The sequence below is a fragment of the Trichoderma harzianum genome (assembly GCF_003025095.1).
Source record: "Trichoderma harzianum CBS 226.95 unplaced genomic scaffold M431scaffold_6, whole genome shotgun sequence".
Classification (NCBI taxonomy): Eukaryota; Fungi; Ascomycota; class Sordariomycetes; order Hypocreales; family Hypocreaceae; genus Trichoderma; species Trichoderma harzianum.
The window spans coordinates 1,446,336-1,459,247 of NW_020209254.1; the positions used below are offsets into that span (position 1 = coordinate 1,446,336).

The following is a 12,912-nucleotide window of genomic DNA, read 5'->3' on the forward strand; positions in this document are numbered from 1 at the left end:
TTGCCTTCCCAGTCTTTCGCTTTTGGGTCCGCACTTCTCCTGCAGGTCGCCGTTTCCATACCATGTGAGTAACAGAGCTGCTTCCTTTCTTTTCCCGGGGTCTGGGACCTCGTCTGCTGCCTTGTCTTTGTCGTCTCCGTGATTCTGTTTTCTCTTCGTTCAACCACATCAGGCAATTGTATCTTGCGAATCGTATCACTAATATCCCCGCGTGATAGTTTCTAATAGTATCACTTTGGCACATCTTCACGAACGCGTCTCCCCGTCGTCGTACTATACAGTCAATATGGTGTCCTTCAAATCAGCCGTTGCCGCCGCCACGATGGCATTTGTCTCGTTGGCCAATGCGAAGAGCTACTACATCGACCCTGATAGTGTTCCTCTGGCCACAAGACGTGAGATACCCATTCGCTATCATGGTATGGCGCGCAGATGCTAACATGGTACAGAGAGCTGGTGCCGTTCTGAGACGTCGACATGCCCCATCATCTGCCAGCAGACGACCAGCAAGCCCACATTGGTCAACGACTGCAGCCCTGTATGTTGATGAATAGAACAGCAGTCGTGTAATGTGCTCGCGCTGACTATTTTCTTTTAGGATACATTGAGCTTTGGCTGTCTCTGTGGTGACAACAAGCAGCCTAACATCTCCGAGTACACCTTGACACTGCCCTTTTTCATTTGCCAGGAGTTTGTGGTCCAGTGCAGGACTGCTTGTGGCTCGGACAACACTTGTGCGTCTAACTGCGCCGAGGATAACCCTTGTGGTGCCACTGATCCTAAGCGTTACAACTCAACTTCGACTGCTACGACAACGACCCCTGCCGCCACCTCTACCACTGCCGGCCCTGACACCATCTTCACTGGCGTTCCCGGAGGTGGTAGCAGCAGCGGCAAGGGCAAGTCAATGGCAGCCCCTGCGGTTGAGGTTGGGCGGGCCTATGGATTGGCAGTTCTTCTCGGAAGCATGTTTGTCGGCTTTGCTCTGCTATAATAGCTGCTGCAACAACAACATGGGGAGGTTCTGAAAAGAAGTCATGCGGTCGAGCAAGTGATAGATTGCTCAATTGAGATCGCCTAATGTTTGATTGGTTTGCTGGTTTCATTGGAGCGTGCGTCTTACATTGGAATATCATTATGCGTACTGCCGGAAGTTTGGTCACGGGAATTACTTAATACTGTTGAATGCCTTTTCGATACGATACATTGACATGAATATATTGCTTTCAAAGCCCTTGTTTGCCATTGAGTCGTCGTCATCGTATCATTTTGCGAAGCACATCAAATGCTCTTTGTCATTCGAGATCGGAAAAATATCGGCGGCAAGCATTTAGCCTATGACGGCTGCAGCTTTAGGAAGCCCTTTTTGTGGTTCTTTGATGGTTTGCACATGATGTTTCTGAATCACATCACGCGACCTTTGCCAAATGATTGACATCATGGCGAGCTAGATGTTTGATCCAATGTCAAGACGCACTCGATCCTTGAATAAGCGCCCAATCACGAGCTCTCCAGCTCAGAATCATGTGCAAGGTTTAACGTGCATATTGGCGAGATGGCGGCTGCAAGGCGGAAAGCTTTGGGTGGACAAAATAAACGAGACTGCAACTTGTCAAGAGCTGGCAGCTGTATGAGAATCGCCCTACTTCGTTTAAGGAAGAATCTTGTTGAATAGAACGCATGCGCCCTTTTGGTCTTCGCTTCTTTTCACATGTCCAAGCGAGCGCGCTCTAGATATCCTATCTAGTATATGTGCTTTGCCAACTAGGCAACATACCCACTCTACCAACATATTTAGGCGCTTCTGCTTTTCGTCCGGTGATTTTACCCAACGCCCCAGTGACTACGTAGGCAAGTAGGGTTGAAGAGTCCTGAGAATACACCGTCTGTCTATCTACTGGGCAACTGGTTCTTCAAGGTGTCTCCAAGTATCTGCTACTATCATTACTCTCTTCTAGTTTCTATCATCATAACTATTAGATATGGGAATAAAAGCCGAATGCTGGATGCAGCTACTCCCTTAGAATGAACTTTGTTTCACAGCTTGTCAAACAAACGTTGCAGCTTCAACGTCTTATTTTGTCACTGCCAAAGTAGCGCTTCCTACCGGCTCATCGACCCGGCTGGCAACGTCACACTATACTTTAGCAGTAACACCAATGACTCAATGACATTCATTGCATCAAGTACAGTGCCTTTCCACTTATCAGAAGCCACAGTGTCATCGCGGGTACCGCTACTAAACTGAATGTATGAGGAGATTAGCACAAAGTCGACTTCTTGGCGCCTCAACGAATTTCGGGCTTTCACGTGCTGGCGACTATCATCTCTTTAGATTACCAAGAGTGGGGCCCGCGTGAAAGATCCCCCATTAGGCTCTGAGTTGGGGGGTTGTGGAAGCTCTCTAGCAGCTCTTTGGGGGCTGTAGCGGTTCCAGCTCAGGGGACTTAGAGGCCCACGGGCAGATTTTCCGAGGCTCTTTACAGGGGTCCGAGGACCACAAACCGCAGCTTTTCATGCACGCCTCCCAACGAAACCAGACTCTTGGTCACTTGGCCGACCAAAAATTCTGTCTGAAGTTTGCGCACTCTAATAGACGCACGGGAGCAAGGAGTAACCAACTAGTTCTCCCACAGAGACAATCCTAGAGCGCCTGGAGGTTCCCCCTTGGCGCCCTTTTGTGTCCTTTTTTTAAAAAGAAGCTCCTACCTCCTTCCCCCGGGCCCCCGGCTCCCCCCCCCTCTACGATGTCCAGCAACACGCTGCCATTGCATCAGGGCGATATTACCTCAACACGAGGTGGTGGTAGTATGGCTCCTAACACAAGTAAGTACATAATCTTGTCTTTGATATGGGGAGGGATCCTTGCTTCGGTTCTGGGCTGTGGCTAGTCGCTCGCGCTATCGAGATTGGCATCTGGAGGGAGTCGTTTTTTACTTTCGTTGGTTGACTTGGTGGCTAACCCGGCTCGGTGGGCTAGAGCAGGCTGTGGCCGAGTGCATCTCGGATGATGCCCTGATCCATCTCAAGTCGTACAAATATTCGAGCGTCGATAAATCACCGGTATCGAAATACATCCTGGGTCCATGGGTACGGCTTCACCGATCATCCCCACGTTTCCGCATGACGTTGCAGTTGGCCTTTGTTGATACCCTGCCCCTCCTCGCGACGGGCAGGCTCAATGCCAACTAAAGCTTGAGGCAAATGGTAGCTAACGGAGATGGATTGTAGTGGAATGCCTTCGTCGAAGTATTGCCGCTATGGCTCGCCCCCAACATGGTCACCCTTCTGGGGTTCTTCTTCATCCTCTTCAACGTCGCGTTGATGGTCATCTACATGCCCGATTTGGTGGGACCGGTACGTCACCGACATTCAACCATGCCTTATATCTGCTATGCGCAACCTCGAGAGTCGACATACTGATTGGAAATCTCCGTATAGGCACCGTCATGGCTGTACTTTAGCTTTGCATTCGGACTCTTCATGTACCAGACGATGGACAATGTCGACGGAAAACAGGCCAGAAGAACCGGAACCTCGAGCGGCTTGGGCGAGCTCTTCGACCACGGCATCGACTCGCTCAACTGCACACTCGCCAGTTTGCTCGAAACGGCCGCCATGGGGCTGGGCACGTCACCTTCCGGCATCTTCACTGCGCTTATCCCTTGCCTCCCCATGTTCTTCTCGACGTGGGAGACGTACCACACGCACACGCTGTATCTTGGCTTCTTCAATGGCCCGACTGAAGGCCTCCTTATTGCCTGCGGTATCATGATCGTCTCTGGAATCTACGGGCCGGACGTTTTCACGAAGCCTCTGGCACATATCTGGGGCGACCACCTGGAGGGAGTGGCTCACCTCATTGGAGATGTCTCTTTCCGGGATATCTGGGTTGGCATGCTGATTTTCCTGCTGGTTACCTGCCACATCCCCTTTTGCGTCCTGAACGTTACCCGTGCGCGCCAAGCAAAGGGCCTCCCTGTTCTCCCCGTGTTTATGGAATGGATCCCAATGGCCGTCTTCACCATCTGCACGGGTGCCTGGGTGTTTTCTCCATACAGCTCGCTCATGAAGGATAACCACCTTGTCCTATTTTGCTTCACCATGTCTTTCGTTTTCGGACGACTGACGACTAAGATGATTCTTGCGCACTTGACCCGCCAGCCGTTCCCGTACTGGACTGTCATGCTGACTCCTCTGGTTGGCGGTGCTATTCTTGCGAACCTTCCTCGAATCGGTTTCCCCCAGATTAGCCCCCAACTGGAACTGTTTTACATGTGGGCCTATTTCCTCTTTTCGGTGGTGGTCTACTTCCGCTGGGCCTACTTGGTGATCACCAGCATCTGCAACTTTCTGGGCATCCAAGCTCTCACTATTCCCAAGGAGAAGCAGATGGCCAACAAGATGGCTGCTCGAGCTGCCACCAAGCTGCACTAAAGCGTGTTGCTGATCGTCACCCCGAGGATCTTGTGAAATTTTTCTATTCTGTTCTATTCTTTCTTTTTCATTTCCAGTTTCTCTACTTATGTTTTTGCTCCTTAAACACAAGTAATGCCCTCATGAAACGAAGTTAGAGACTTTGATGCGGAGCTAGGATTCCAGCAGCCGTTGGCGGGTTAACAAAAAGGGGAGAAGAAGGGGAGACCAGACGATTCGACGACGATTTTAACTAGAAGACATGGTTTGGGGGCATATATACATAGAGAAGGAAATGCGTGCTTGTATATGATATGAGCAGCCCAGAGTGCAACAGGCATGGCTGACTTGGCGTTTGGTTTGGTGCTTTACGCTTTTACTATGAGCATGCTCTGGCTTTTAAGATTCCCGGGCCAAAATGGGCAACATGTAATATTCTTATCTGGTATTCCTTATTAATCCTGGGGCTATATAGATTCAACCTCATGTTTTAAGAGTAATTGCTACAACTACATTGACATATACTGGACTACTCTTTCAAGTGATATCGGGCATCATGTACATTCTAGCGAAAACGATATTAATGTGTAACGGGCCCAAAAGCAGCACGGGGGCACTTCAATTCCCGTGTTGCTGCAACAACAACGAATATCATTCCAGAGTCGAGAGCCCCAAAACTCCCTAAGCCGCATGCAGACTAACCGACGCCTGAATTGCCGGCTCAACGATGCTCAGGAACAGCGACATAACAAGGGCTAGGGGGCTCCGCAATGCGGTTTAGCGGGGTGGCTTCCGCACCCGCAAGTGTGGCCACGTACTTTGGCTGGTGCTAAGATAACAACATAACGCCAGACTGGCGATAACACATTTGTATGTCGTCTTGCGCCAGACGATGACAACCTCGTCCTAGACGCTTCTCTGTGTGTTTGGCGTCGCCTTTCTTTTCTTTGGTTGCTGCCGGCCTCTTGAACTAGGGCAGAGCGCAGATTGGCCCTGCAGGCTGGAGCCACTGAGATTCGCCGACCGAGCCTGACAAACGATAGAGATGCTCTTCAACGTGTTGGTCCCGCTGCTTGGCCTCGTGGGCGCCGCCCTCGGCATAGGGACCCTGACCGACGACGATCTGCGCGGTCTACCATCTCCCGGCGACGATTTTGATATTCACAACGGAAAGCTCCTAGCTCCGATCCTCATACCGCGAGTGCCCGGCACCGAAGGGCAGAAGAAGACGCAGCAGCACTTTGTCGACTTCTTCACGGCCAACCTGCCAGATTGGGAACTCATATGGCAGAACTCAACCTCCAAGACGCCGGCGACTGGCAACAATGAAATACCTTTCGCAAACATCATTCTGCGTCGCGATCCTCCGGGGTATCGGGAGGGAGAAGTCGGGAGGCTGACGCTGGTGGCGCATTACGATAGCAAGATTGAACCCAAGGATTTCATTGGGGCGATAGACAGCGCGGCGCCGTGCGCGATGCTGATGCACATTGCGAGGAGCATCGATGGGGCGTTGAAGTCCAAGTGGGATGCCATGGCTGCGAGCGGCGACCTTGACGATAACTTGGAGCCTGGTGTTGGGGTGCAGATCCTGTTGCTGGACGGAGAGGAAGCTTTCGTGCGCTGGACGCAGACGGACTCGCTGTACGGCGCAAGGTACGAACTTCCAACACTATTTGTCCCTTTGTTGTTGAATCATCTTTGTTAACATTGTCTTCCCAGATCATTGGCCGAGACGTGGGAGTCCGAGTTTCACCCTTCCATGTCAACTTTCAGGACGCCTCTGCACTCCATCAGCCTCTTTGTTCTCTTGGATCTTCTCGGGTCGCCTAACCCTCGCGTGCCGTCCTACTTTTTAACCACCCACTGGGCTTACAATAACATGGCGGTACTAGAGAAGCGCATGCGTGACCTAGGACTGCTTGAATCCAACCCCAGCAGTCCGTTCCTACCAGACGCACAAAAGCGTGCCGATCAGTTCGGCTATGGAGGCATTGAAGACGACCACATTCCCTTCCTGAGAAGGGGCGTTGACATCCTCCACTTGATTCCCACTCCATTTCCTGACGTGTGGCACACAATGGCGGATGATGGCGAGCATCTTGACATGCCGACTGTGTCGGATTGGACAAAGCTCGTCCTGGCATTCACGGCAGAGTGGATGGACTTATCCGGACACTTCCCAAAGGCCGCTCCGAAGGAAAAGAGAAGCGAAACTACCACTGAAACCAGCAAGAAGACTGAATTATGACTACGTTGGGGGAAAGTTTTATGATCGGATGTGATTTGCCTGGTTGATCACAGCGCTTGTAGACCACAGCCAGAAGATATGACTTATTGCGGCCAGATTTGTAACTATCGCGAAGCTGGCATTGACTGAGCACTGCCGTGTATATATTGATAGATTTTACACAAAACAAGCATCTACTTTTATTCCTTCGCAGACATTGTTTATGAGATACCGCGCACTCTCCAATGAGACAGTCAGACTGGTACAGTGCATAATGTCGCATGCACCGTGTGTTGTACATGACAGCCGGCCAATCAGAGCCCCACCCTGCGACTCAACCACGTAACCTTTAGGACCAAAGCTGTTCTAAGCTGTCATCTTGGAGCATCTTCCTCGCACCAACGCCGTCCGTCACCATGCGATTCTCTGTTGCCTCAACACTTTTGGCGCTCGCCACGGTCGCCTCTGCTGCTTCCTCATGGACCTTTTCGGACGGTACCGTCAAAGTGCTCTCAAAAGCCGGCAATGATGCGGTAGAGAAGTGAGCTTCCCTGGCGCCAAGACTGAGCTTTGGCTTGGTTACTCTTCCTGGGCCATGCAGTCCTTTGATTTTCCAACAACACAAGCGTTTGAAATCAATTTGCTAACAATTGTAATTACAGATTCAGCGGCGTTGATCGGGTGCAGAACACCCTTACTCTGGGTCACCAGGACAAGCTCAAAGTGACGCTCACGACAAAAGACGGCTCCACGGCGAAGCGACCACACCAAGCTTTCTTGGTCGTGAAGGAGGCATCTGGTCTGGAGGCTCCTTTCCCGTTGACCGTGAAGGACTCTGGAAAGGGAACGGTCGAAATTGTATGCTGACTCCCGCGAAAAAGAGATCAATTGGCTGGCGATAGCTAACACCAAAGGCAGTCTCAGAAAGATCTTCCCGTCCAACTGCTTCTCTCTCAAGAGCCCCTCGAAGCCAGCCTTGTTCTGGCCTCCTTTGGCTCTTCCAAGGGCTCAGTTACCCCTGTTTTCGATTTCACCGTCAAGCTGGACGCGGCCACCTCTGCGCCTAGTTACGAGAAGCCACTGCGATACGGCAAGCTTGCTGAGATCCATCACATTTTCCGAGCCGATCCCAAGAACCCTCCCAAGATCGTCTCTATTACATTCGCACTCGCCGTGCTAGCTACTGTGCCCGCTCTGTTTATCGGCGTATGTTTTTTGAACCCTCATGAACTTGATAATATAAAACGTATCTATGCTAACTTGTGATAGTGGTTTGCTCTTGGCGGAAACTTTACTCATGTGCAGAAGGCTCTGGGCAATGCTCCCATTTCACATGTCGTCTTCTTCGGATCAATCGTTGCCATGGAGGGTGTCTTCTTCCTCTACTACACTCAGTGGAACCTGTTCCAGACCTTGCCTGCGATTGGCGCTGTTGGTGTCGCCGCCTTCTTGAGCGGAACCAAGGCCTTGGGTGAGGTTCAGCGCCGACGATTGGCCGGCGAGAGGTGAGGATCTTGAAGAGCAAGGCAGACAACGAAAAGGGGGTTGAGATGGGGGCTATTTTCTCAGCTTAGAAGCAACTGGACTAGATCTCTAGTATAGCCCATCTAGCTAGAGAGGCCATTGGCATCCGGCGAGACATGAATTGCCTCTTTTTGATGATATGAGGGATGAAAAGACACAAATGCATAGTCAAGATGATGTAAGATATTATGTATTGAAGCATTAAAGCATAGAGAAGCCATTGTTGAAAAATGAGTAAATCAATCAGATGCTGTCACGCATGCCGAGGCTCAACACGAATGACGACGGTAGGTACGTATCGATGATGATGTCAGCAGTTTTGACTTCCAACTACCTCAACACGAGATGCCACCACCTCCCGCATTGATACCAATTTACATATCCCGAGGTAAAAAGCACTGTGCCTTGAAAGACTTGGATTGGATGTTTCAGTTTGCATGATATCCTGGCATTTCATCTCGTAGACGCATATAGAGCGCTATATCTGCTGCACACTAGTTGAGAGCTGTCAGACTAGACGCCAAGTGCTTGTTCTCGCTCCAACGTCCCAATTCTCTGATTTGGTTTGCTTCTAAGACTGAAGTTTTCAACAAACAACGAGATACCATGTAAGTCCCCTCCATCCAATGCAATCCATCTCAGCAGCTGCCAGAGGCGAGTGTAACGCCCGTTGTTGGTGACACTTCGCGCGACCCACGTCTTGTGTCTCACTCGCTGGCAGTTGTGTCTCGCCTTTCGCCTTGTTTCTCATCGCCATTCATCAGATGGGAGGCTGACGTGACGCTGGATATTTGTAGGACGTTCACACCACCATCTGCCGAAGAGACGATTAGCCATCCTGCTTTTGCTTCGGTGATCTGGGCTCTGGAGCCTCATCAGCAAGGCACGGTTGAGGTTGCCAAAGGGCGAGGCGGTCCTGTGAAGATTGCTTGGGAGATTCATGGAGATGGACCAACTAAAGTTTTGGTATGTTTTTTGCTGGTTCTTTGGTCTGCCCATGGCTGTTTTTAAGCGTTGAATCTCCTTGTATACTACGGAGTAAATGCGAGCTCTTTTCTTTCCTTCAGCTGACAATCTTTGGCTGCTTCTAGTTCATCATGGGCTTGGCCGGTATAAAGACGTCGTGGCAGCGCCAGACGAAATACTTTGGCCACGACCGCTCAAATGAGTATTCCGTCCTCATCCTGGACAACCGAGGCATGGGCGACAGCGACAAGCCCATTGCGCGCTACACCACCAGCGGCATGGCCGCCGACATCGTCGAGGTGCTCGACCACGTTGGCTGGACCGCCGAGCGCGATTTCCATCTCGTCGGTCTTTCCCTTGGTGGCATGATCGCCCAGGAGGTCGCCTATGCGATTCCCACCCGCCTGCGCTCCCTGACCTTGATGGGCACCACGGCGCAGTTCGAGAGCGGGCCGGCAAAGTCCTGGTCCGACGCCATGTGGCAGCGCCTGAGCTTCGTGATCCCCAAGTCGGAGGACCAGAGCATCTTTGACACTGGCCGGAAACTCTTCCCCGAGGAATGGCTCGCCGCCCCGGACGATGCCGCGTCGCTGCCCTCGCCAAAGACGACGTCTCGGTGCGGCCCTGCGCCTGGCACGCCTGATGGAGAGTACCGCACCTTTGACAACAATTTCCAGCGGTTTCAGGCGCAGGAGCTCTTCAAGAAGCGTCACGCAAGCTGGTTCACGCAGCAGGGCTTCCTATGCCAGCTGATTGCGGCAGCAGGGCACCGCAAAACGCCGCAGCAACTGAAAACGATGGCGGATCGCGTGGGGAGGGAGCGCATCCTGGTCATGCATGGGACGGTAGATAATATGATTACAGTGCCGAATGGAGAGAAGCTGATCAAGCACATTGAGCCAGGCATGGGGCTGATAGTTGAAGGAATGGGACATGCACCAATTATGGATAGAGCAGAGTGGCTCAACGCCCTGTTGGAGGAGAGATTTACGGCTTGGGGGAAACTGTGATAGATTTGAACGGCACATACAGGGGCATATGCAGAGAGCATGCGGATTTGTTGTGAATTGAATATCAACCGTCATTTGGGTTATAAATTTGCATCAACAGCTAACCACTTAGAACCTATCTACTATTTCTTCTCTTCCTATATTTGATGCTATGGTTCTTCCCGTGTACAAAACAAACCTCCTTCTATGGCAAGACCAATCCGACGCCACTAAGGGCATTCTCGTCCAACTGGTTCTTCTTGTCGACGCCTCCGGCTATGGGGTTGGCCCTGTAGTTGAACAGGTAGTAGTGCAGCTGCCCGTCGCCGGCGCCAAACTTCTGCTGCTCGAGGAAGAGGCCGTTGTCCATGAGGGACAGGGCGTTGAAGACGTCGAATTGGGCCTGCTTGGCGAGGATGAGGGCGTCGTGTATGAGGTCGTTGAGGCGGGACTTGAGGGCGGCCTTGTCAAAGGGCTCCTTGAGGGCCGTGTCGGTGGCGTAGTAGAAGAGGTAGGCGACGCGAATGACGTCGTGTTTGGGGTTGTTGATGGCGGATGACTCGATGCAGTAGAAGGAGAAGAAGTCGGTGATGTTTTTCTCGTTATCCTGCAGTGAAGAAGAAGAAATAAACCGTTAGTAAAAGGATGGGCTAATTTCGATAGTATGGAATGCTTTTTATTTTTTCTTACCTCGACAACATAGGACCAGATGTATTGGTCCTGTCCAGGGGCAACCGTTGGACAGAACCAATGAGTTGCTTCCTCCGTGGACATCTCAGGCGCAATGTCGAACCGTTTCATGTACCGATCCATCAAGTTGACAACGGCTTCGATATCCGCAGGCTTCATCTCACGCAGACCCTTGGTAGAGGTATGGTCCGGGACCGCATACTTCCGGATCTGGTACTGAGGCTTGCTTCCATGGGGCAGGTGGACAAAGTTGCACTCGTACAGCTTCTGCCAGTTGAGCGAGCGGTGGTAGTAGCGGCACGTGCTGACGGGCCTGGGGAGGACGATGCCGGCCGTGTACAGACCCTGCCAGATCTCGTGCAGGTTGCTGATACGGGTGATTTCCTTGATGAGAACGGGGGCCAGACGCTTGCCGCGAAGCTTCTTGTGGACGCAGAGGAAGTTGACTTCGGAGCAGGTGATGACCTTGTTACGGACTCGCACGCGCACGGGGATGGCAGAGATGAAGGCGACGAGCTTGCGGGACTGGGTGGCGCGGACGCCAACGTGGTAGTGCTTGGCCCAGCCAGGAGGCATCATGGCCCTGGATATCACACAGATGATGTTAGTACATGATCTTGTCCTCCAGCTCAGTAAGGGTGTGGTGGAGGAGGTGCCAGATTCAGGCCAGCTCACCATTTCAGGATGCCAGGTCCGTAGTTGAATCGGAACATGGCCTCGTCGTCCTCAACGTAGTGTCCGTTGAGCAGCTCATAAATCTCCTTGATCTCCTCGTCATTCGTCAGATCCATCTCTACCCACTCGAATCCAGCCACCAAAGGCGCCGGCTCCTTGGAGATCTCGTCGACCGTCTGGATCTTCAGAGGCCCCTCCTCGACCGTCTTCTCGTCCTCGCCAAACTTGGGCACCGGCTGCGTCTGCCAGAACTTGTACGAGGCCATGTCCTTGACGTTCTTGCCCGCGGCCGCCAGACCCGTCATGATGTCCTGCAGGTTCATCTTCTTGAGCAGCTCGGCGATCTGGTCCGGCGAAGGGTTTGCGCTGCCCGAGGCCTGCGACAGCTCGCCCGCCAGAGCTGGGTTAAGCGCCATGAGCTCCTGGAGCTGCTGCGGCGTGAGCCCTCCAATGGCCTTTTTCAGGTCTGCCTCGGCGTCGCCAGACTTGCCAGTCAGCACCTCCTTGGCCTTCTTCCGCTTGGACTTCTTCTTCTTCTTGGCCGGAGCAGTGCCAGCCGCAGAGGCGTCACCGGCCGTGGGCTCGTCATCTTCCTCCTCGGCGTCGGATTCGGCCGCGGCTTGCTTGCCCTTGATGTCGGCGTCGACTTCGTTGACGGCCGGGTCGACCGGCTTGGATTCCTCGGCGGGCATTGTGTTGTAGATAGCTTCAAGTCCTGGGGCGTCGCGTGATTGTGCTTTTGCGCAATTCAGGGACGATGCGGAGTGGTGGGGTGAAGCAGCTTGAACCGAGCCTCCAAACCTGTGGTGGGGTTAGACGCAGGCTGGAGATGACATGTGGTTTCAGGCTGCCTGGAGCTTTGACTGCTAAATCATGATTTTGTTAGTTCCATTTTCTTTCAAATGACGTAAAGCATTTAAGCTCTTTTGGTCATTTTTATTATTCCATTAGAACAGGTAGACATGAGTGAATGGAAGTTGTTTGAAAGCTAGAGTAGCTATGAAGTTCGATAGGTGTATGAGTTTGTTGTAAGCCACAATTAGCCATCTTCCACCGTGTTGGTAACTAAGATTTATCTCGGCTTCTGGCGCTCTCGCTAGACTCTAATGTGCGATTTAACATCATGGAGAAGGCCTATTCATCCCTCTAGCCCTCTTTATCGGCTCAGTCATTCAAAGCGACGCGACAAAAGCACAGCATGCGATGGATGTAAATCTGAACTCATTCAGATCCCTTACCCTATAGCGAATTGAATTGCAATGATTTTGCACCGCACTCCGTACAATTGCAATACACGCATGTTGGATAATAGTGCACCCCCATTCATCAATCATCTGATTGGCGGAGTGCCAGAGTGGTTAATGGGTATGACTAGAAATCATATGGCTTCGGCCTCGCAGGTTCGAATCCTGTCTCCGTCGA

General features: G+C 51.9%; 6 protein-coding genes and 1 non-coding gene across 7 annotated transcripts; 6 read left to right on the forward strand and 1 right to left on the reverse strand.

Annotated features, from left to right (window-relative positions):
* The first annotated feature begins 202 nt into the window (after positions 1-202).
* M431DRAFT_433808 (hypothetical protein) lies at positions 203-1,223 on the forward strand. The gene is made up of 3 exons (XM_024915127.1): positions 203-395; positions 450-538; positions 599-1,223. Exons 1-3 carry the CDS (start codon positions 287-289, stop codon positions 992-994), a joined length of 594 nt encoding a protein of 197 aa, XP_024774612.1. The 5' UTR covers positions 203-286; the 3' UTR covers positions 995-1,223.
* A 1,524-nt stretch (positions 1,224-2,747) lies between these two features.
* Positions 2,748-4,437, forward strand: M431DRAFT_84570 (hypothetical protein; the record flags this gene model as incomplete). The annotated part of the gene is made up of 4 exons (XM_024923445.1): positions 2,748-2,826; positions 2,981-3,090; positions 3,232-3,357; positions 3,442-4,437. The coding sequence occupies 4 exons, from the start codon at positions 2,748-2,750 to the stop codon at positions 4,435-4,437; spliced, it is 1,311 nt and encodes a 436-aa protein (XP_024774613.1).
* An 800-nt stretch (positions 4,438-5,237) lies between these two features.
* M431DRAFT_531014 (hypothetical protein) lies at positions 5,238-6,858 on the forward strand. Its single transcript, XM_024920811.1, has 2 exons — positions 5,238-6,072; positions 6,139-6,858. Exons 1-2 carry the CDS (start codon positions 5,462-5,464, stop codon positions 6,665-6,667), a joined length of 1,140 nt encoding a protein of 379 aa, XP_024774614.1. The 5' UTR covers positions 5,238-5,461; the 3' UTR covers positions 6,668-6,858.
* Positions 6,859-6,994: 136 nt separating this feature from the next.
* Positions 6,995-8,437, forward strand: M431DRAFT_508360 (hypothetical protein). The gene is made up of 4 exons (XM_024919098.1): positions 6,995-7,187; positions 7,309-7,504; positions 7,565-7,852; positions 7,916-8,437. Exons 1-4 carry the CDS (start codon positions 7,063-7,065, stop codon positions 8,153-8,155), a joined length of 849 nt encoding a protein of 282 aa, XP_024774615.1. The 5' UTR covers positions 6,995-7,062; the 3' UTR covers positions 8,156-8,437.
* M431DRAFT_495171 (hypothetical protein) lies at positions 8,430-10,146 on the forward strand (the record flags this gene model as incomplete). The annotated part of the gene is made up of 3 exons (XM_024917331.1): positions 8,430-8,461; positions 8,968-9,136; positions 9,262-10,146. The coding sequence occupies 3 exons, from the start codon at positions 8,430-8,432 to the stop codon at positions 10,144-10,146; spliced, it is 1,086 nt and encodes a 361-aa protein (XP_024774616.1).
* Positions 10,147-10,330: 184 nt separating this feature from the next.
* Positions 10,331-12,182, reverse strand: M431DRAFT_84984 (hypothetical protein; the record flags this gene model as incomplete). The annotated part of the gene is made up of 3 exons (XM_024923500.1): positions 10,331-10,732; positions 10,816-11,398; positions 11,491-12,182. The coding sequence occupies 3 exons, from the start codon at positions 12,180-12,182 to the stop codon at positions 10,331-10,333; spliced, it is 1,677 nt and encodes a 558-aa protein (XP_024774617.1).
* A 648-nt stretch (positions 12,183-12,830) lies between these two features.
* Positions 12,831-12,911, forward strand: M431DRAFT_t94. Its single transcript has one exon. It is a non-coding gene; the product is annotated as a tRNA-Ser (tRNA).
* Position 12,912: the final 1 nt, after the last annotated feature.